This window comes from Coccinella septempunctata, chromosome 9, assembly GCF_907165205.1.
Source record: "Coccinella septempunctata chromosome 9, icCocSept1.1, whole genome shotgun sequence".
In the NCBI taxonomy this organism is placed as follows: Eukaryota; Metazoa; Arthropoda; class Insecta; order Coleoptera; family Coccinellidae; genus Coccinella; species Coccinella septempunctata.
In genome coordinates, this window is record NC_058197.1 from 16,914,807 (window position 1) to 16,936,178 (window position 21,372).

The 21,372-nt window shown below is 36.8% G+C and overlaps 5 protein-coding genes across 12 annotated transcripts; 2 read left to right on the forward strand and 3 right to left on the reverse strand.

Annotated features, from left to right (window-relative positions):
* Window positions 1-872: 872 nt before the first annotated feature.
* On the reverse strand, window positions 873-13,994 carry LOC123319883 (oxysterol-binding protein 1). 7 transcript variants are annotated; one of them, XM_044906923.1, is made up of 14 exons: window positions 13,711-13,994; window positions 11,599-11,661; window positions 10,225-10,413; window positions 10,067-10,117; window positions 8,877-9,147; window positions 8,628-8,793; window positions 6,067-6,251; window positions 5,267-5,541; window positions 3,201-3,363; window positions 3,029-3,133; window positions 2,417-2,537; window positions 2,022-2,171; window positions 1,567-1,902; window positions 873-1,460 (listed from the first exon to the last, which is right to left on the reverse strand). In XM_044906923.1, exons 1-14 carry the CDS (start codon window positions 13,851-13,853, stop codon window positions 1,318-1,320), a joined length of 2,361 nt encoding a protein of 786 aa, XP_044762858.1. In that variant the 5' UTR covers window positions 13,854-13,994; the 3' UTR covers window positions 873-1,317. The 7 variants fall into 7 exon arrangements, with proteins under 7 accessions (XP_044762858.1, XP_044762857.1, XP_044762861.1 ...); XM_044906922.1 differs by having other exon boundaries at window positions 3,020-3,133; XM_044906926.1 differs by lacking the exon at window positions 11,599-11,661 and having other exon boundaries at window positions 3,020-3,133.
* A 52-nt stretch (window positions 13,995-14,046) lies between these two features.
* LOC123319938 (BLOC-1-related complex subunit 6) lies at window positions 14,047-16,893 on the forward strand. Of its 2 annotated transcripts, none has more exons than XM_044907029.1 (2): window positions 14,047-14,175; window positions 15,746-16,893. In XM_044907029.1, the coding sequence occupies exon 2, from the start codon at window positions 15,753-15,755 to the stop codon at window positions 16,545-16,547; it is 795 nt and encodes a 264-aa protein (XP_044762964.1). In that variant the 5' UTR covers window positions 14,047-14,175; window positions 15,746-15,752; the 3' UTR covers window positions 16,548-16,893. The 2 variants fall into 2 exon arrangements, with proteins under 2 accessions (XP_044762964.1, XP_044762963.1); XM_044907028.1 differs by lacking the exon at window positions 14,047-14,175 and adding an exon at window positions 14,471-14,481.
* LOC123319949 (UDP-N-acetylglucosamine transferase subunit ALG14 homolog) lies at window positions 14,471-15,474 on the forward strand. The gene has a single exon (XM_044907048.1). The coding sequence runs from the start codon at window positions 14,670-14,672 to the stop codon at window positions 15,324-15,326; it is 657 nt and encodes a 218-aa protein (XP_044762983.1). The 5' UTR covers window positions 14,471-14,669; the 3' UTR covers window positions 15,327-15,474.
* A 137-nt stretch (window positions 16,894-17,030) lies between the features above and the next one.
* LOC123319954 (transmembrane protein 134) lies at window positions 17,031-19,119 on the reverse strand. The gene is made up of 2 exons (XM_044907053.1): window positions 18,626-19,119; window positions 17,031-18,406 (listed from the first exon to the last, which is right to left on the reverse strand). Exons 1-2 carry the CDS (start codon window positions 18,805-18,807, stop codon window positions 18,058-18,060), a joined length of 531 nt encoding a protein of 176 aa, XP_044762988.1. The 5' UTR covers window positions 18,808-19,119; the 3' UTR covers window positions 17,031-18,057.
* Window positions 19,120-19,347: 228 nt separating this feature from the next.
* Window positions 19,348-21,265, reverse strand: LOC123319909 (tubulin gamma-2 chain-like). The gene is made up of 6 exons (XM_044906988.1): window positions 21,097-21,265; window positions 20,538-21,024; window positions 20,295-20,489; window positions 20,000-20,243; window positions 19,760-19,942; window positions 19,348-19,704 (listed from the first exon to the last, which is right to left on the reverse strand). The coding sequence occupies exons 1-6, from the start codon at window positions 21,143-21,145 to the stop codon at window positions 19,510-19,512; spliced, it is 1,353 nt and encodes a 450-aa protein (XP_044762923.1). The 5' UTR covers window positions 21,146-21,265; the 3' UTR covers window positions 19,348-19,509.
* Window positions 21,266-21,372: the final 107 nt, after the last annotated feature.

A 21,372-nucleotide genomic window follows, 5' to 3' on the forward strand; every position in this document is an offset into this window, starting at 1 on the left:
AGTCCTGATAAAAAGTTATAGCCGCTTCAAATTTTCATAATGAGCTGTGCCACCCATGGAAAAACAAAATTACCTTCAGAATAACAAGCTAAATCTGTGACACTATACACATCTGTGGATTTTTTGAACAGGGTTGTATTCAGCCAAAATACCCAATTTTTAGTATTTCCATGACTTTTTCCCAATTACTTTAAACTGAATTAGTTTAATTTCCGAATATATTAAAAAATCTATATGAAACTCATGAATTGAACGTAAAAAATAAATTATCAGTTTGGAAAATAGAATTTTTTCTTCCTAGACTGTTCGAGAATCATCAAATTAACAGTAATGTTCGAGATTTAATAAATATCTGAGCAAGCGTGGAACAATCAAAACGATTCTTGGGGAAATATAAAAAAATGACTTTCAAAACAAGAAAAACTTTTTTTTTTCAAATTCAACAAGGGTTAAGAAACAAGTACTTACCTTTATTTCAATCAACCCTCAAACTTCTTGAAGATTTCAAATATTTCAGATCATCTTTGTTCTTTTCGGTGGAATAAAACAGCTCATTAGAGATTCTATTTCGATACATAAACATTTTCTATTAAAGTCCCAAAAAGGATTAAGATGTGTATTTTTTTCAAGAATCATGGGTTTCTGGCAAGCTAAGTGTAATATTTTGTAATCGTCCAACAAAAAATTTGAATAATTTGGGTTATTATTTGTATTTTTTATAGGTGACAATCTTGTATGCAATGGAAATTGTCTCCGTTTCTTCCTCTTTTTTTTAGAGCTCATTTTCTGACATTTCACTCTTTAAAAAAGTGTTATATCATCGTATGCCCTGTGAAAAGACCTTGTTTCTGTTGAAAATAAAACAAAACTCATGATTTAACTGATATATTAAAAAATTATTCATTGAACCTAGCAAGAAGCTTTACATTATCTGAATCGTACAATATATACAACAACAATCGATAATTTAGAGTTTCACTGTAATAATTTACTCCGATAAGTGGTTTAAAAAGTTTCACAGCAAAGAAAAGTACGATAATAGATAGGACTCTCAATTATTTACATACTATCACAAATGTTCTCTCAAATAACACAGGTGTTCAACATCATCGTCATTCCGACCAATCCAATCGATGACAAATACAAATTACAAAAATTTCAACTGGTTATGGTGACTAATCGGTAACTTTTGAAAGCTTAAACTTATGGTTTGTATACTTTTTTTTCAAAACGGGTGACAATATGTGCAAACTGCAGATGTGGTACTCCGAAAGAGGAAAATTAACTATGATCTTCGACCCTTCCCTCGGCATCGATCTAGAAGATGTCGGGACACATGGACCAATCCTGTTTCTGCTTGCACTCCCAGTAGTTCCCCTTGTAAACGTGCATTATGGTGCCTGTATCTGGATCTTCTTTCTGCTCGAACCACAAGGGTTTGTAACCTTCCAACGAACGACCTGCAAAAGGAAATACCCAAATACAAACATCGGTTACAAAAATTGACACCAGGTGGCGCTATTTGAGCATCTTCTGAACAGAAATGAAGTAAATATCGTGACTAACCTTCGCTAGCAGCCTTCTCCACCTCGGACTCCCTCTTGCGCCTGACGGCTCGCTGTTTCTCCTCCAGCCTCAGCTTTTCCTCGTTGGCCTCGTCCCACTTGCCCATCTCCATCAATCGCTGGTCGGGCCGTAGGCGGGAATCCGTGGGGGCCACGCCCTCTTCCATCTCGTTCAGCTGACACGCGAACACGCTCAGATTGTAGTAGTTCTCCGCCTCGGGGTCGATGGGGGTGCGTTTCCACGCCAGCACCGCGGGCCCCGTCTTGTACACGGGGTTGGAGGGGGTGCCCACGTCGCTTATGACCGGCGAGACCTCCACCTGATCGTCCCAGGTGCCTGAAACGAAGAAAAATTGATCTTCGACTGCGTTTTCTTTCAATTTATCGATATGTTTGAATAAAAAAATTGAGGCAGGTTGGGGGGCAATTCAAATGCGATAATCTCGGGAAACTCACCGTCTATGGCCCATTTGACGTTGTTTTGGGCGTCCATGACGACTCCTTTGACCCTTCTCTGGGAATCTCTACCGAAGTAGGAGTACGGTATGAATTTCAGGTGGCATTTGATGCCTTCGGCATTTCCCCTTCCTATTATTTCCATATCACCTGGGAAAAAAGACAGTTTCGTTAATTGTATCATTATTGAGGCTATACAGGGTGAGTCTTTGACTTGTCCATATAGGGGGTGAGTCTTCGACTAGTACAAATATTTTAACAGTAGGTTCTTGAAGTCAAAAGAAACACTTTTTTCCTATATCATTTTTCCCGAATTGGCTCGGTTTGAAAGATACAGGCTGTTGAAAAACCATGAAAAAATGTTATTTTTATACTGAAAATCTTAGAGTACGTACCGTGCTGGTCGACCCATAATTTTCCCACGATAATGTTATGAACGGTGGTGGTGACTTTTCTCCAGGAAAATTTATTCTTGGATTCCTTAAATTCGCAAACAGCGCTCCCCAGAGGTATAATCTGTAATATGTAATAATGCAGCATCAGAGTCTGACCATGCCACGTGGCTAATCGGAATACGTTCACAGCAAATCACCAAGATCTTGTAAATTACTTTCATTAACTTTTTATGCATGAAATACTATAAAAAACGGCATTTGAAAGATCTCCAAATCGTCGAATCATCATAAGGAAAGTGATGAAAGTACGAAACAATAAACACCATAGTAATTTTCGTTGATCGGCAAGATCAACACACTCTGGAACGGTTTTCAAGCGAAGCACTCAACAAAAAAAAAGCTGAAGCAGTCCGAAGTCCCGAAAACCTCTCAATCCACACCTCCGGGACATGAAAACAACGAAACAAAAGCAAAACAGTCTTCACAGACAAACCTTCGAGTACGGTTAGGAGTTGACGTGTGCTGAGCAGCTGGCACTCTTTCGCTTAATTGTGTTAATCTGAACGAAGCGACAACTATAATAGTATATTAAAACGAACTAACATCACTTGCCTGTAGATATTTGCCCCTGAACTTCGACGTCATCGTGAATTCCTGCCAGCAGGTCCAATCTTTGCCCTCGCAGAACTGGGCCACCATCGGTGGATGATGGGACACCTTGAAAGAAGAAATCGACTCGTTAGTAACTTGTATAAATCGGGTTTTTTCGTGGTTCTGAGCCTACCTGCTCGTTTATAACTTTCCAACCTAAATCTTCCGTTCTGTCAAACTCGTACGTTTCTCCTAGTAATGGATTAAATGGCTTGGCCGCTCTGATGGCCGTTGTAGAATATGCGGAAATTGTAAAGGCAGCTACGTAGGCAAGCTGTTCGCATGGATCGGTACACCTGAAAGAAAAAAAAATTCCAAACGTCATATATCAGAAATAATGAGGTAATGATTACGACAATGATAATTTTACATGAGATGAACCTAAGTCTTCGTATTACAGTGTCTAAGATGAGCACATGTCCAATTTCATGTTGAAAAATGGATAAAAATAACTTTTCAAGTCGAATAAATGATATGACACTTTACGCTTGATATACACTAGACACTAATGACAGCATTGTCAAGTCATTACTTTTATTTCTAGCAGAAAACTACTAAAATGATTACGACAATGGTAAAGTGCATGAGAGGACCTAATTATTCTTATTTTATTGTCTATATGTCGAATTTTATGTTGAAAAATAGAAAATAATCACTTTTAAACTGGACTGAATGACATGACACTTTACGTTGATATTGCATTTGACACTAATGACAGTATTGTCGAGTAATCTCTTAAATTTCTATCAAAAAACTGTGATAACGATTACGACAATGATAATTGTACATGAGAGGAACCTAAGTCTTCGTATTTTAGTGTCTATGATGAACATACGTCAAATTTTATGTTGAAAAATGAATAATTGTCACCTTTCAACTGGACTGAATGACATGACACTTTACGTTGATATTGCACTTGACACTAATGACAGTATTGTCGAGTAATTTCTTAAATTTCTATCAAAAAACTGTGATAACGATTATGACAATGATAATTGTACATGAGAGGAACCTAAGTCTTCGTATTTTAGTGTCTATGATGAACATACGTCAAATTTTATGTTGAAAAATGAATAATTGTCACCTTTCAACTGGACTGAATGACATGACACTTTACGTTGATATTGCACTTGACACTAATGACAGTATTGTCGTGTAATCCCTTAAATTTCTATCAAAAAACTGTGATAACGATTACAACAATGATAATTGTACATGAGAGGAACCTAAGTCTTCGTATTTTAGTGTCTATGATGAACATACGTCAAATTTTATGTTGAAAAATGAATAATTGTCACTTTTCAACTGGACTGAATGACATGACACTTTACGTTGATATTGCACTTGACACTAATGACAGTATTGTAGAGTAATCTCTTAAATTTCTATCAAAACACTGTGATAACGATTACGACAATGATAATTGTACATGAGAGGAACCTAAGTCTTCGTATTTTAGTGTCTATGATGAACATACGTCAAATTTTATGTTGAAAAATGAATAATTGTCACTTTTCAACTGGACTGAATGACATGACACTTTACGTTGATATTGCACTTGACACTAATGACAGTATTGTCGAGTAATTTCTTAAATTTCTATCAAAAAACTGTGATAACGATTACGACAATGATAATTGTACATGAGAGGAACCTAGGTCTTCGTATTTTAGTGTCTATGATGAACATACATCAAATTTTTTGTTGAAAAATGAATTATTGTCACCTTTCAACTGGACTGAATGACATGACACTTTACGGTCGATATTACACTTGACACTTATGACAGTATTGTCAAGAAATTTTTCAATGTCAAGTTGAAGACTGTTATAGTGATTACGACAATGATAATCATGCATAAAGGGACCTCTAGTTTTAGTTTTATACAGGGTGTAAATGAATAGTCGAGTAGAAATGTTTTTCTCCACCCTTAATTTAATTTCTGCCAATTTTCCACTTTGTAAGGAAAAATTAAGAATTTATTTGTAGGTGCCATCTTTAGAGAGCTGTATCTCAGGAGGACTGCTCAAAAAACAAAGACCCACACTATTTTTAATGAGAAATCATCTCTTCAATTCTTTCGCAACCATTCATCTACACCCTGCATACAGGGTGAGTCTTTGACTCGTACAAATATTTGAACAGTAGATTCTTGAGGTCAAAAGCTGTCGATAATGGTAATAAAGGAAGAATACTCACTTGGCAGCTACATCTAGGATATCGGCATACTCGTAATCCTCAGTAAGCCGTTGCAGCATCGACAGCGGCTCGCTGAAATTTACCGGCATCGGTATTTTGGACAGATCTTTCCCTATGCAGTTCTTCATGATGCCCCACAGGTTCAGGGGATAGTTCGGTTTGTCCGGAATTCTGTTTCTCCTCTTTCTCGAGCTGTCCGACGTTTTGGCCAACATGCTGTTCGCCGGCTGTTCGGGATGGGTAATTTTTCTGGCTTTTTCGGTCACTACAACAACCTACAAAAAACCGCCATTGATCCAAAAGTTTCAGAAGAACTTATAGGGCATCATTCCGAACCAGGGGTGAATTCAGCAAGAATTAGGAATGTACAGTTTGGGATCCTTTGATATAATAATAAGTATAAAAAACTCTGGAGCTAGCAGTGAAATTTTGTGATAAATTGGTCCAAAAATCCAGCAAAACGTTAGAAAGATGCTCCAGATTGTTAATCGGTTGTTCTAAGAAGGAGAGTTGTCTAGAAATCTTGACAATTGACCGATTTCAGAGAGCGAGAGCTGAATATGATTGAAATATCCCAGTTTTTTCCTAAAAAAACACAATATGAATAACAGACGTTCCAGATAACAAAAGCAATGAATTTAGAGAAATTTATACTTGATCCCTATCAATTATTGAGCAGTGTATTCAAGTTACTTTCGTTATGTTTACTTTAAAGAGGTTTCCAACATTCTTTTCGCCCCTAAGTTGGCTCAAGCACCCTAGGATGGTCAAGGAAAGATAGCACACACACCAATACCTACATGTTTCGTTTCCTGCGCCTCATCAACTTCGCTGGAGCTCCCGGAACTGTGCCTCCTGTGCGTGTTACCAGTCGGTATGTTGAACGTTAAACAATTATCACCCGTGCTTCCTGGACTGCCCGGATTCTCGTTTATTGCATCGTAGAACTCGTGCTCGTCCTCTTCGTCAGCCTCGCCTGAGTTCACTGCAAACGTGGCACATGTATGATTCGACGGAAATTTGCGAAAAAAATTGTAGAAAGTCTGAATGAGAGTGCGCGAAACGTCATTACTGAAATTTTGACAAAAAAAAAACCATAGAAAAACGTGGGGACGCTGACTTTTCCGATAGGAATGATGGCGCCCGAATTTGAGGTTAGGGACGCGTCAAAAGAGCTGTCAAATGGATTCAATATGGCGTCTGGGGGGCAATCTTTGTAAACCGACACGAAAGTGTGATTTTTTTCGAATATTCTACTGTGGACAAGTGTGTTCACTCTTTTTTGACCAACTGGAATACTCTAATCCTTGCTCTGATTAGGGAAAACACCAGGAAGTCTATCAGGATATTTTCTCTTTGTACGAGGGAGTGATGATAACATTTCCCATTTCGTATTTCGCTGATAATCGGGTAAAAAGTACAACAAACTTTGTAACATTGAAATGGCGTGTCAGATAAGATCTCTATTGTTACTCGAGTATGAGGAAATGCCATCGGAATTCGTGGGAAAACGATCGATGCAAAACACACGTATTATTGATGAGCATTTGAGGTCAAGCACCGTTTTCTACTACTTTTTAAGTAGGCATAGGATGTTTTGGTTCACCGTGAAGATTGGGGGTGGAAACAAAATCTCAACGAAGTTTGTAGTTCATTTCCTCTTCAACTCTTTGGAAGACTTCAGCGATTGTAGCTTGATTCTTCGAGAACATAAATGTTAAGATGTTTTTTGTTGTTGTATAGGGGAGTACAAAAACGAATCAAAAGTAAGCTTTTATTCAGAACACCCTGTGGAGTGAATCGTAGACAGACCAGAATGTTTACGAACACCCAAACGTTGCCTCATCACTTCTGAACATTTCTTCCTTCAATTCCTTGCGATATCTCAATTTTGAGACAAATTACAACAGTACTTTGATTGGTTAATGGATAGGGCCAGCATGTCCTTCAAACCTTAATCCAATCGAGCATTCACACTCTCATGTATCAAGGAACGTTCTGAATGAAGCTCACTCTTCATCATTTTTGTTCACTCCTTTATACAGAGTGAGTCTTTGACTCGAAAAAATATTTTAAGAGTAGATTTTTGAGGTCAAAACAAACACTTTTTTCTCATACCATTTTTATCTGATTCAGCCCTGATAAAAATACAGCAATTTCAATTTTTTATAATGAGCTGTGCCACCCCTGGAAAAACAAAATCCCCTATAGAGTAACAAGCTAAATCTGTGATACTACACTCTGTGGATCTTTTAAACAGAGTGGCATTCAGCCAAAGTACTCAATCTTTCAAATTTCACAGGTACTCTTTAATTTTTGAACGTCAAATTATATGAAAACTGAGTATTATACGAGAAAATATGTAGAATACTTTTTTTTAAACGTTCAAATATTCATCAGATAGCGTCCAACTTAGTTTCAAGTGTTGGGTTCTTTGAATTTGAACGAAGTAACTGAAGACAGCACCTAGACATTCCCGAAGAATCTAGCTACCATTGAAAAAAAAAATTGTTGAAATCGGTTGAAGGGTTTAAGAGAAAATGAACTATACTAACTTCGTTGAAGTTTCGCCACTACCCTCAAGGGAAACATAGAACTTCTTGATACAACCACCGATTCACCTGACGCTTTTCTCTTTCTACTTCACTAGGCCACAACACACCGTCTCAAATCAACCGACTGGAATCGATTCCAAGTCCAACGAATGAAGCCGACACTTGTAATTCTTAATTTTTACTATTGCTATCCAAGTTGCTGATCGGAGGAAAATTTCTACGCGTAGATCTTGCCAACGCTGGCCCGTCTATTAGTACACGATGGATTTACATCGATAAAATAGAAGTGAACGTTACTTAATAAGTTTCAATGTCACACTGGTTGAGCGACCTGCATCGAACGCTGTTACGGAAAGTTATCGAACAAAGTGTTATTTCCGAGGTCCAAGACGGCTCTGATTGTTTCTTATCGTCCAGATGACGGAGCCGAAGAATGACGAACGACACCTGTACGTTGTCGATAATCAGGCTGTTAATAAATTACGTCAGCTCAATTGTGAGGCGAAGAGAAGTCTTTGTCCTTTATGCAAAGACGTATTTGGATATTTTCAGGGGGGGTATACATTTCAACCACTGAACATCACTTGACATTGACGTCAGTTACTTCAAATTTGACAGTTGACAATACTTCAACCTCTCATGCATGTTTTATTGTGTATAGAAAGTTTTAAATCGAGACTAGTACAGAAACTGGTATTATTTTGACACTGTACATGGCCTTACTACATTTCGCCATGTAAATTAACAAAAATAATCCCAATTCGAGAAGAAAAACCCTCAAATATGAAAAAAAAATTGATACTCACTCGGTTTGTGGGAATGAGCATTGGCCGCTTGTTCTAAATTAGAATGCTGCTGAGCAAGGGTCTCCACCATCTCCTGAAGCCTCATTCTCTGCTCCCTTTCGTGCTCCAGCAAACGTATCCATTTGTTACCGTGAGTCTGACAGGTTTTCAAATATTCCATACAGGCCTACGAAAAAAAAAAAGAAATTCCCATCAAGCAACCATATTTCATCCAAATTATCGCCTACAATCTGAAAATTACATTCTTACGTTTATCATGGCATTGGTGGAGATCCTGAACAAGGTGGCCCTCTCCCCCACCTCCTTGGTTTTACCCTGACACATCTCGATGTCCCCATTGTTGGACTCCAGTTCGTTGAGCGGCTTGCAGAGGGACTTCCAGTGTTTCTGGATCAGCTCGCTGCAGGTCTCCAGATCGTTCAGCTGAGCCTCCAGCTTCCGGATGACCGAAGACCATTCTTCGGGGTTACCCGAACCATCGACCTCTTGTTCTTCGTCGTCTTCGGACTCCATGTTTCTTCTGTGCAAGAGAAAAATCGTTTCATCGCTTTAGGGGACGTGTGAGAGGAAAGAAACACCGATATATTTGATGGATTGTGTGTTGGTCCCTTTTGGACGTTGCAAAAGTTGTCTTCCATCATTTAGAATGATGTTCGAGACCAAAATCAACCAGTTTTTATGGGAATGGTTCAGTGGTAATCTCAGCAGTGTTACCAATGTAAAAATAACAAAAGTTCAAAAAGGAACCAACATACATTAATTTCCAATTGTTTAGGATCAATATCGTATAAAATGATTGAGGAACAGCATGTTATTTACTATTCCTCATCATTTCTAGAGATTTGTCGAAATCAGATAAGCAATCATTCGTTTAAACTTGTTGGAGCATGCTTTAATATCTCAATTTAACAGTCAGAAAGCAGCATTTTTCCCCTTAGAAAATTTGATGGGTGATTGATGTCATTATGCTCTGATTGAACACAATACAGGGTGTTTACTGAGATGTGGAACAAATGTAGAAGGTGATTCCTTGTCCAAAAACTCTGAGATATGGAGTGTCAAAAATTGCCACTCTTCTCTTGAATATTTGGTGTAAGCACCCTCTGGCTTTTCACAAGATGCAAATTAACAGCTGAAACCTTCGAATATTTGTCGAAACAAAAGTACTTATGGTCTATTGCTCTAAACCCAACCGTATCCAAAGTTTTAACAATAAATATCTTGCCCTTTCAATTTATCAACGAAATTTCCCATTTTTAACATCCACTATCTCAGAAAAGGTGTATATTCTGTTTCTCCACAAAAGGAATCATCTACTCCATTTTTCCCAGTACGCAATCGAATGATCATGCCTATGATAGGTATATCCGGGAGTTTTTTACGTGCAATGGTGTTAATCCCAATGACTTAAGAACCCATTATCAACAACAACGACAGACCTAACATTTTTCATATTCATCAACTGGTTCCAAGATATATACGGTTTCAACCTGAAATGCAGAGTCCTGAACACAAATTCTTGCAACTGAAAACATGGAAACAAACGAAACGAAGAACTGATCAAAGTGCGATTTCCAAGTAGCGGAGTATTTCTTACATGGCTTTGGCCTTGGCCAGTTCCAGAGCTGTGACCCAGGACTGTCTCTCCACCTCAGAAGCAGCGCGTATGTGAAAGGTCTGCGTGCCCCCATTAGATATGACGAAAGTTGTGGCGTCCACCGTGTATATGAGAGCGCCATGTAGGGAGATGCTTCCACGGCAGGTGTGTGCCATTTCAGCCTGGTTCCTGTAAAGAAAGAAGAGAACGTTTCAATAACGACAGTCTTTTCGAAGTTGAAAGCGTGATGAGCAGATGCAAGATTATGGAAAAAAAATCATTATTTTTTACGTTATGAATCATAATCTTCTACTTCAGAGTAGAAAATTGATATATAGTATTACTATTTCAGTCTTTTTTGATTACTATTCATTCAAATCTGATCACAGCAGAACAGGGGGCTTCACTCTAAGTAATTCATAATATTTTTTATTCGAGGGGCCTTTTTAAATAGCAAATATTATACAGGTCTTCAAAATAAACGCCCACTGCGCTATTACAATGATTTATAAAGACCCTGGTTTCTGATTTGATGAAAAGGAATGCACAAGATTCACCTTGTACGTTACTTTCCACCCACTCTGTTTAGAAGGTAAATTTTTGAGCAGCTACTTAAAAATCTTCAAGGTGCCTTCTACTCAGATCGTTTTTCTTTTGAATCCTACAATTGTACTTTTTTTTACCAAACAATCAGAAAAGTAGAATGGATCTTTATCAAATAATTCTGAAATTATCAAATAAAGAAAGATAAGATATTTCGAGTGCCCTAACCAGAATATTATCATGCAAATTGTTTCAAAGGTGCATATTATATCGGAAGTTCATTCTTATTCACAGAGATAAAAGTTTACATACGAAATAATACCTGGAATATGAAAGAGCTCTACGATAGAATAAAAAGGCCTATAACAGAATGAAAAGATAACATTGAGAATAGGAAATATAACTTATCCTTACTGAAATTTATCAATTACAACGTTTTTACTTCAATCGACCTCATTATCCATTCACTTGATAGTAGAATCAATATTGAAACCGGAATATGAATTTTAATTATAATTTTCCCATTTCATTAAGAAACTTTGTTAGTGTTTTTTCAGCAGATCAAGACAATGCCAAAATTATGCCCTAACAGCCCATATAAAGCAGTAACTGACATCAAACCTAGCAATTAGTGCAGCTTGATCAAATAAAGCAATTAAAATAATAAAAAAATTATAAATACAAGCTATGGAGGACAGTTTTCATTTCAATACACGTTTTCAACCTAATCTTCTTATAGAAAATACAAAAAATATAGAATTAAGATGGATTTTTCTGAATGATAATGATAATTATGTTGTGCAGGGCTTTTTCTGTTAAACACTTACTCACCCAGATCTAAATTTGCGCCTTCTTCTAATAGATAGTGTGGACACAGCTCCATTGTTTTCCACCCTGCACAACAGATGTCTCTCTTATTTTCTCTAAATGTATCACACAGGGAGAATTTTCACTACTCCTAGTCAGTATCAGTCACTATATCTAATTAACATAATACAGTATGGAAAAACTTCGGTTTTGTAGCTTCAACTTCGATTTCCAAGAGATTTTTTTTGGTATCAAGCTTCCCAGATATTTGGATCATGTGTAAGAAAATTAAAACCATAATTGGTTTTTTTGGCAACAGGAAAAATTTAGGGTGAAGTTGAAGCTACACATCTTTTTTATAGTCTATATGAAATTTATCACGTTACCATAGGTAACGTGTTATTGATGACAAGTCAAAAGATTTGTCCAACACTGTATTACGCAAGAAAAAAGACTGATACTGCTAAAAATTTCAAAACAATTGTAAATTCCTTCTAATCAACTTCTTCTATTAAGTTTATCATTCAAATTGTAGAACTCAAAGAGAACAGACCTAAGAAAACTGTTCTAACATGTACTCATTCTCCCCAAAATACAGTTAAACAACTCTCTAATATTTAAATTACCCAACTAGCTGATTTGGCATGACAAAAATTTGGTGAAAATTCGATAACTAAGAAAGGGAGGATACGATATTTATCAGGATCTAAATGCAATGATGTTAGTAATAAATAACAATAAACCAATGAACATAAAGCACATTTAAAATGCACACACATTCTTCGTCAATCAACATCATGTTGAGCTTCTTCAACTCTAGTTGAAGATAAAATAGTTTCAAACTCATTTCTGACTCGAATTACTAACAATGAGTACTAAATAATGAATTCCTCCATGCAAATTCTAAACTAGTATCTAAACCTATGTACCGTTGTATTATCAATGAAGCAGTCAATCAATTAAATATATATTTCCCATGTGTAAATTTATAAGCCATTTAAAAAAAAATTCCAAGCAATTATAATGATTTCGAAAGAGCAAGTGTTATTTTTATCCCAAACTTATCACTGATTTAGATCATTGTTTATTGTTACTTCTAAATTAAATTCACCTTAACTCATCAATAATGTTTCATGTTATTTGAACTGTATTTTAACACCAAATCATTCAAACAAGGTGCTTATAGTCATGGCCTTGATTTGAAAGTGCCTCATAAAAGCAAAAACAACTGTTTAGATCTTGTTAAGTGAGTGGAAATGCTGATCAGATTTAAGGTACCAGAGTTTCAAAAACTACTGTTAACGTCCTCAGAATAGTCTAAAATTTATAGTTTTCTCTATAAATCACTATGTAATTAATTACTACTACTATGTATTTGTAGGTAGATATACTCCAATCAGACTTCAGGAAAAAAAAACTCTTGTTGATTAAGTATTTTTTGTTTCACTTGATTCTTTACATCAGAATTGAGAATTCCAAACATATGGAAAATAAACTATCATGTTATAAATCGGAGATTCTCCTTACATCATAGTTATTTATGTTTTCTTTGGCAGAGAATCATTATTTACAGAGCAGGTAATTTCCAAGACATTCTCTGATTTTCAAAACATTGTAACCAAAAGAATTTATGTCAAATTCCTAGGAGATCAAAATCTAGCTGACCTCCTGTATAATTGAATAACAATAGGTAATTAATAGAAACTCGAAGGTCAATCTAATAAACAGATAACCAAGTGTTGAATTTCCATCAAGCGTTTTGTTGAACTCTCCATATCAAACCACACAAGTGAAAAATAAGGAATAAATTTCTTTCTTGATAACACTTCAGTGACTGCTGGGGAAGATAAGGAAAATCTGAGTTTCTTCCTTGAATTGGAGTTTGAAAGACTCGGGAGGAAAAATAGTTACTGAAAAGAATTTTGTAAATTCGAAGACAGGGATTTCATATTTTACGGTTATTCTTTATTTGAGAAAAGCTTGGGAATTTTCTTTTATACATAGGTATTGAATTTGAGTGGCACTCAATACTTGACACACCATTAGACTACCCCCAAATAAAGTCCCATAGCCAACTATTCTAATCAAGCACCATCTTCACGAAAATCTCTAGCCAAAAAGCCAAAATCTATTCACCTGTAATAGGAGAGGTGCCCATTTTGCAGTACAAACCAACGTCTTTGGTAGCCTTTAAGGTAATTAGTCCATTTGAATAACCATCCTTTCATTACAGGTTCATTTTGGCCCGTTGCACTTTTAGCAGTACCGCTATCACCCATCCTAAACAAACAACTATCCTATATTCAATAAGCACTTGCCGATATTCTCATAATTTATTGCTGTTAAATCCCGGATTTTTTATTTCTGTAAAAAAGGGACGTCAGAACAAAACGACGCAAGCAGTTGATCATTTGCTAAACGTCATGATTGTACGTCAAAAGTTGTCAATTTTGACGTTTACTGTCAAAAATCATACGGTATCAAGCATAGAAATTGTACAAAGTTGCCAAGCTACGGAATCGAAAAAAAAATTGTTCTATATTTTCCAAAGATGCTTTTGGGTTTCTGAGGAAATTTTCAGGACTTCAATTGCGAGCTAAGGTAAAGATTTTCTGCAGTTATCTCGAGAGTCAACCAGTATGAAACATTTGCTTATGTTCAAAGAATATAAAAAAAAAATTATAAGAAACACATGTTTAAATACAGTCTTAAATATGTTTCTATTTCAACTGTTCATTTATTGAACATGTGTCTTTATAATTTGTTTAGCGACGAACAAAGTTTCTCAATAAATATTATGCTGGTATCACTTTTAGGGGGTTTCCTAGGGTTTGTTTTTCTTTTTCAATGGTTTCGATCAATATGTCAGTTTGACTTTTGTGACGTCACGCTGCAACAAGACAGCAGGTAGGATTAAAATAAATAAAAGGAAAAAAAAGTAAATCAGGCAGGAAACTGGTTCTAATCTCTTAAGAAATAGTTTGCATACCATGTTCGCACTAATTGACGTTCGAATTGTGTCAAATGTAGGCGAATTTTAGGAGTAGTATTGATCTTTTGTGATCTAAACACCCTTAAAAATTGAATTATTTACCATGGATCCTCAGCTATTCTGGGAACTGTCCTTGTTAGGGGTTCTCCTGGTCATTACTAGGGTCCTCTATTTGGTTTTCCAAATAACGACCGGTAATACACGATGTAGCAACATATTTGGAAGATCAAATTGTAAAACAATGATTTTTATCGGCTCTGGGGGACACACAACTGAAATGCTGAAGCTGCTTAAAGGTGTCGACTTTTCCAAGTTCAAGCCTCGATTCTACGTGATGGCAAACACCGATCAGAGGAGCTACGACAAAGTAGTGAATTTTGAGAAGGAAAAAGGAGACAGCAAAGACTTTTCAATAATCAGAGTACCGAGAAGTCGAGAAGTGCACCAATCGTATTTAACATCGATTGTTACAACTTTATACTCGATTTTATACTCGGTTCCAGTTGTCTTAAAAACGAGACCGGATATCGTCATATGTAACGGACCTGGTAGCTGTGTACCGATATGTTTCGTTTGCTTTTTACTGAAATGTTTGTTCATTAAGAACATACAAATAGTGTTTGTTGAGAGCTATTGTCGCGTGAAAACCTTTTCTTTAACTGGTAAAATCATGGCTTATATGGCCGATAATTTTCTGGTGCATTGGTTAGAGTTACGGCACAAAATGAGGAGGACTGAATATATTGGAAGACTTATGTAAACTTAATGTATAATTTTACTTTACCAAACTAGTATGTATATGTAGATGGACTGGATCTCTTTGCTGTGTAACCTTAGTTGAACTTGCTATTCTTGGAAGTTTTGTAATTTAAGGTGTTTAGGAGTTTTGAGTAAACAAGTAGCTTTATCGCTCTTTTCTTAATACCTGTATGACCCTTCATTAGTTTAGTTTATTATTCAATTCTTTCTTTAGTTCTAGAACAAGACTTTGTTTCAATATCTTTTCTCAATTTTTCTCTACTAACCTATTTCTTATTAATTCACTTTTTCATTGTTATTTTATTCTTAATTTTGAAAGTTGAAATGTTTTCCTGAGTCTACACCAAGAGATTCTTATAATTTCAGAGATCTGAAGCTAATTAAGATTCGCTTGATATATGAGGAAATGTATATTTGCAGCTCCACAATGGCAGAAACTCCACCATCTCTACAACCGGACATCAACAATGAATGGGTCCCACAAGTACCACCCCGATTAAAGAAACCAGAGGACCAAGCAGCAGAACCGACCTATCCGGACAACGACGACATGGAAGAGGAGATTTCAGCCCAGATGACCCAATCTTACAGCGAAATATCATTCAAGTCGGACCCAAGTCCCGGAGAGGAAGATATTTCCCTGCCCGGATCCTCCACTGTACCCTTAGCCGAGCAGATAATGCAGAGGCCAGCAACGTTGGCCTACGACAGGAACTTCACCCCCAACAAGCCCTCGAACCTCGAGGGGACGTTCCACAGGGAGGGCAACATGACCCACTACGTCACGGATAACCTAGAATACAAGATAAAACTCTCCAGTCCAGTTTCAAAGAAAAGTGACGGAAATTCGATGAGTTCCAAGGGTAGCACCCCTATGAGTTTGCACCGGAGGAACGTGTTTCCCCAGATGGGGCTCCCGAATGTGGGTCTGCTGCAGGATTTGGAGTACGAAGCTCAGAGCATGGCCACTTCAATTGACGCTCTAACCGAGAATTTGTGCGAGATTCTTCAGTCTATATCGTCGTTAACAGCTCAAAATGTCGATATATACAAGGATGCCGTCACGAAGATGTCTGAAGCCATGGATTCGAACATCAAGAGTATGTACACCATGATGGCTAAAGCGGAGGAAGTTTCCAAAGCCATGAAGAACGTTCAGGGGTACGCGCAAAGGATAAAAGATATAAGAAGACTGGTGGATTTGTTCGAGAGTTACCTTTAGGGAAAATCCCGAAATTCGCAAATATTATGATCTCATTCTGTTCGTTTACTCAACCGATAAATTTTATTCGTTGATGGTTGTATGGAATAATGCTGAATTCGGTTCTGTATCGAAGAGTGACTGAAGATTTTCAAAATTTTATTTGAAGTGTCGTTCAGTATGGAGGAAATTCTTTTATCTGGAATAAAATCATTTATTTCCATGAAGAATTGAAGAAGTTGGAACCGGAGATATAGTAAGTTTGAGTATTTCAAATTATTTATATTTTTAAGCAATAACGTGAATATTATTTATTATTTTCATATAATTCTGTTTTAAGAACGTTGCAAGTAAATTTCAAATGTTATTAAGTCGCAAATTTAATTTTCTGTAACCCTTCAGTATTTTAACCAATTTTTTGTTGCAATTATTCCCAAAAACTGCCCCAAAGGCATTCAGTTCCCGTATAAAAAAGATTAACAAACTGTTAAATCAAACATCTAATAATTCAAACAGATATATTATTACTCACATGTAAACTATAAAAAAAATTAAATAATCATCGAGAACGTGAAAAAATTCAATACAATGTCAAGCAGCTCGTTACACCGAGTATAAAAATGACTTAGTCTCATTTAAAGTGAATCTCAAAAAAAAAAACAAACGTGGCACATAAAATACAAATATTAATTATCTCAGGAATTCTTCAAAGTTTGAATCTTAAATAATTATCACAAATATCAGACTCCAAGCAATCTCTTTTCAATCTTTCATTTTCAAATTCGAGGATCATTGAACCTTTAGGACTTAAGTGAATTTTTTGTAGGGATACTCAACATTTTTTTAAATTATTTCCATATTACCAGAGTAACCACTATAATGAATAAAAATGAGAAGATAAATCACAAATTTCTAAAGGGACGGATGAAAAAAGTGAAAAACTGCAACGTCTAAGTTCTACAAAAAATTCACGATACCCTAAAAACCATTTTCTTACCCTACATTTTCTAATTTTGGTAAATATCAAAGCGGTGAATTCGTATTCACCCAATACTATCCTGAATAAAAAAATAATAAATATTATGTGATGTATTAAACTTTCCGATTATTATAAATATACATATGTTGAAAATCTGTCTGTGGTTCACGGAATTAAAGCTTTCCCACATCCGTTACTGCAATTGTAGCGTTTTAAACAGAACCACAATGTACAGATTTACAATCTAAAAATGAATCATAATGTTTGTATGTTCAGGTTGATGTAACAAAATTTCCTAACGACTAAAAAAGTTCCAAATCACATGGGGATTAATGTATCCATGAAAATATTAAATGCCGCCTGGAATGTGTTAATTTGAAATACTTCGAAACCTTCTCTATGTAGAAAAGTCATTCAGAATCCGTAGATCTAATTTTTTCTTGCCGAAATCAGCCTGAACACACCACAAACGAATGTAACTTAAAATTCCTCCGAAGGTAAGTTAAAACGTAGATATATACAGCTTTGGTTACATTCAAATATAGAAAAGATTCAAGTAAACAGTGGCAAATTGTGAAAGTGGTAACCTCTCCGGCCCTTAGCGGCCAAGTAGATGTAGACGACGTGGTAAGCTCCGGGTATGAAACAAATCAGCCCGGCTATGAGAAAAACGGCTCCTTGCAGGCCGGATTGTGGCGCTATGAAGGTTGCGATGGCTGTGGCCAAGAGGCCCAGTCCGATTATTAAAAGGGTGGCAGCTGCGAGTACCATCCTCCAGTTTTCCCTTACTTTGGGATGGTTGAAGCAAGAATTTCCCCAGTAGTCCTGACTAGAGCACTCGTAGTAGTCTTGTATCAAGGAATCGCTGTCTCTGGAAGTATCTCTTGCCAGTTTGTAGCCTCTGGAAGGAAAGAGTCGGTGAAGGAGCTACAATATTCAATAAAACGTAAAAATTCTTCATTCTAGGTTACAAAACTTTCCAACTCAGTAACAGATTCTATAAATGGCTATTTGGGGCACTAACCCAACGATGAGTCCACTCCCAAATAAGGAAGTTCCTTGAAAGTAGACCTTGTCCATGACTCACAAGAAAAGTAATGTTTTCAACCCTTGAACTTACCTTCCATTATCAACCCTAACACCATTCAATTCGCCCTGGGTGTTTATGCTCGAGTTCGATAACGGGGATCTGGGTATTGTTGACCCATAAACCTTTATGGCCTCGTCAGTCTCTTCCTCAAATGCATCATCAATGGAAAATCTCTTCAGTCTACCACCAGGTGAAATGAATTGATTCGCCATGGTTGCTCTCGATGAAAACGATTAATTATCTATCTAAATCAGACTTTTAAACATCCGCCGGTGTTGAGTATTCCGTACGATAATGAATTCATCGTCTTTTGAATATCCTTTTTAGGAAGCCATCGGAAGTTGACCTTAGAAGTCCCGGATATAACTTAATTCGATTGATTGTGCGGAGAATAATTTTTTAAGTAGGTTTTGATGACTCCAAAGTTCATTTCACTCTTTCCATTAAAACCACTATTAAAGTACCTGTAGCTAATTATCATCAAACAACAAAAGTGATCAACAAATTATTGAAATGTCAGAAACTTCAAACTTTGGCCGATTGTCATTAGTCACAATCAAGCAGTATCCTGTAATATTCCATATCTTTTACTTTCGCTGTGTCGTCATAGATGGCACCAGTAGTTTTACCATTGTAAATTTCTTATAAAATCGTTTCATCATACTTTATAAACTTAGGCTTGCTTGCCATGAAAAATTGCTTAATTTTTAATCCCTTCTTGATGGGAGGAATCTTTCAGAGCTCACCAGGAGTATATTAGTATATCTTTTATTAAAAAACATAGGACACAATAACGTAATGCTAACGTCACATAATAAATTAACAATTTAAAACTCTTTATACGTCATGGCAACAATTTTTATCACCCGGTTAATGGAATTCTCGAACGAGCAAAAAACAAAGTTAACGGATCTCTATTCGCATCCTCCCCAAGTGCAATAGTCTTCTCTAGTCGCTGCATTGTACTCGTCGACCAAATCTTGAATCACTTCTCTGCTATTATCCAGCTCATTCAAGTTATCCTTGAATGTATCCTCCTTCCTGAACTGATCCAAAAATGCCTCCCTCTTCCTCAATTTATCGTACTGCATGAGGGCCCTATCGAACAACTGAAAAAAACATAACGATTGATAATAAATCGAAACAAATTTTGGACTCACTTACCGAACTTATATTAGTGTGATTGGCTAACATTAAACCTGAGACTCGGTGAGCGGTTTGGATGTATGGGGATTTCCTCGACAGAGCCACGTCTATGCTAGCTGGCCCCCATGGAATGAATTGCGCAAGTTTCCTCTCTCTTATTCTTTGCAGAGACTTATGCACCTGCGTTGGGTCTACCTCGCCCTAAAATGATAACATTCTGCATCGATATTCAAGCACGAAGATATTCACATATATTACCTGGATTATATTGAGTATTGAGATGAAACAATGCTGAGAATTCTTATCCTGAGTCGTCGACACCATCATGTTCTTCGGTTGAAGCAGTCTCCTCATAACGTCCAATACCGTGGTTTTCCCAACACTCGTTTCATTTGTGTCAGTCGTCAAAGGGGTATATCCGGTCATCAAATAATGCAACCTAGGAGTTGGGATTAGCGGGGCAAGGAGCCCCATGAGATCGTTATGCATATACGATGGATACCTACAACAAACACCGATCATTCAAAATAATCACAGTTTTTTTAAATCTTACCGTAAAGTTGCAGTGGAAACCGTCATGATTGTGCTAACCAAGCTATTGATCTGGGTGAAGGTGGGATTCTGAATCCTCAGTCTTTCAGCGGCAATTCGATTCAAAGCCGTGTTATCCAGAACAACTACGGAATCTGCAGATTCTGTTAGACGTTTCAGCGTTAGTAAAGAGTTGTAAGGCTGCACGACTACATCACTGAAACATGGAAAAGATGATTTGGGAACACAACGAATATAGACTCACCTTATCTCATCGAGGTTTGGGAAAACGCTGTATGTCTGCACCAATTTTTTAGGAAACCTATCTGACAATTTTTCCAGTATATTGGAACCCATACCAGAACCCGTTCCTCCAGCTATGGAATGGCACAGCACAAACCCTTCCAAACTGTCACTTCCATCAGCCTCTCTGTCGATAATATCGAATATCTCCTCGTTGAGTTTTTCTCCTTGCGAGTACCCAGAAGCCCAATTATTACCTGCTCCTCCCCCATTTTTAGATAAGAAAACGTTTTCTTGGTTGTATAGTTTGGAGTAAGGGGAATTCAGTATTGTGTTTATGACTCTAGGTTCTAAATCTACCAGAATTGATCTGGGTTTGTAGTGTTCATCATCGGCTTGATAAAAGAACACATCCTTACGGTCTACACCTTCTGTAGCAAAGTCTTCTAAGATGCCGTCTGGATTGATACCGTGCTCTGCACAAAGACGTTTCCAGAACTCGAAACCAACTGAAATCAAGAAGGAAATTCAAGAATGTATTTTCCTAACCTAGAATTTCACAAGTAAAAATCAATACCTACTCTGATTGCCGCATTGGCCCAGTTGGAGAGTTATCATTTCACAAGGCATCTTCGAAGGTTTTATATGGCACAAAATCCTACGCAAATATTTGGTTAATTAACACATCTTTTGACGTTTAATCTGGAGTAAACATAAACAATGCAAGTCGGATTTTTAACTCAGTGCGTCTGTCCGAATTTCGAATTTTCAAATCTGTCGAATTTGATTGGTCGATCTGGTGTGTGGAAATTGCAATTGGTCAGTTTGAAATCGGAGGTTTCTGATTGGTGTCGCTG

Bases quoted from the DNA above. Each gene is read 5' to 3' on its own strand.
- LOC123319883 (XM_044906922.1), bottom strand. From the start codon at position 13,853: ATGGGTGATAGCGGTACTGCTAAAAGTGCAACGGGCCAAAATGAACCT. The intron at 9,148-10,066 runs GTCTGTCGTTGT...TCTCTTGCACAG, and splicing joins ATGAATATGAAAAATGTTAG to AAGAAACATGGAGTCCGAAG. The intron at 1,903-2,021 runs GTGAGTTTCCCG...TCTTCGTTTCAG, and splicing joins CGTCAAATGGGCCATAGACG to GCACCTGGGACGATCAGGTG.
- LOC123319949 (XM_044907048.1), top strand. From the start codon at position 14,670: ATGGATCCTCAGCTATTCTGGGAACTGTCCTTGTTAGGGGTTCTCCTG.
- LOC123319938 (XM_044907029.1), top strand. From the start codon at position 15,753: ATGGCAGAAACTCCACCATCTCTACAACCGGACATCAACAATGAATGG.
- LOC123319954 (XM_044907053.1), bottom strand. From the start codon at position 18,807: ATGGCGAATCAATTCATTTCACCTGGTGGTAGACTGAAGAGATTTTCC. The intron at 18,407-18,625 runs GTAAGTTCAAGG...CTTTCCTTCCAG, and splicing joins GTTAGGGTTGATAATGGAAG to AGGCTACAAACTGGCAAGAG.
- LOC123319909 (XM_044906988.1), bottom strand. From the start codon at position 21,145: ATGCCTTGTGAAATGATAACTCTCCAACTGGGCCAATGCGGCAATCAG. The intron at 20,490-20,537 runs GTGAGTCTATAT...TCCATGTTTCAG, and splicing joins CCAAACCTCGATGAGATAAG to TGATGTAGTCGTGCAGCCTT. The intron at 19,943-19,999 runs GTAATATATGTG...TTATCATTTTAG, and splicing joins CAATACTCAATATAATCCAG to GGCGAGGTAGACCCAACGCA.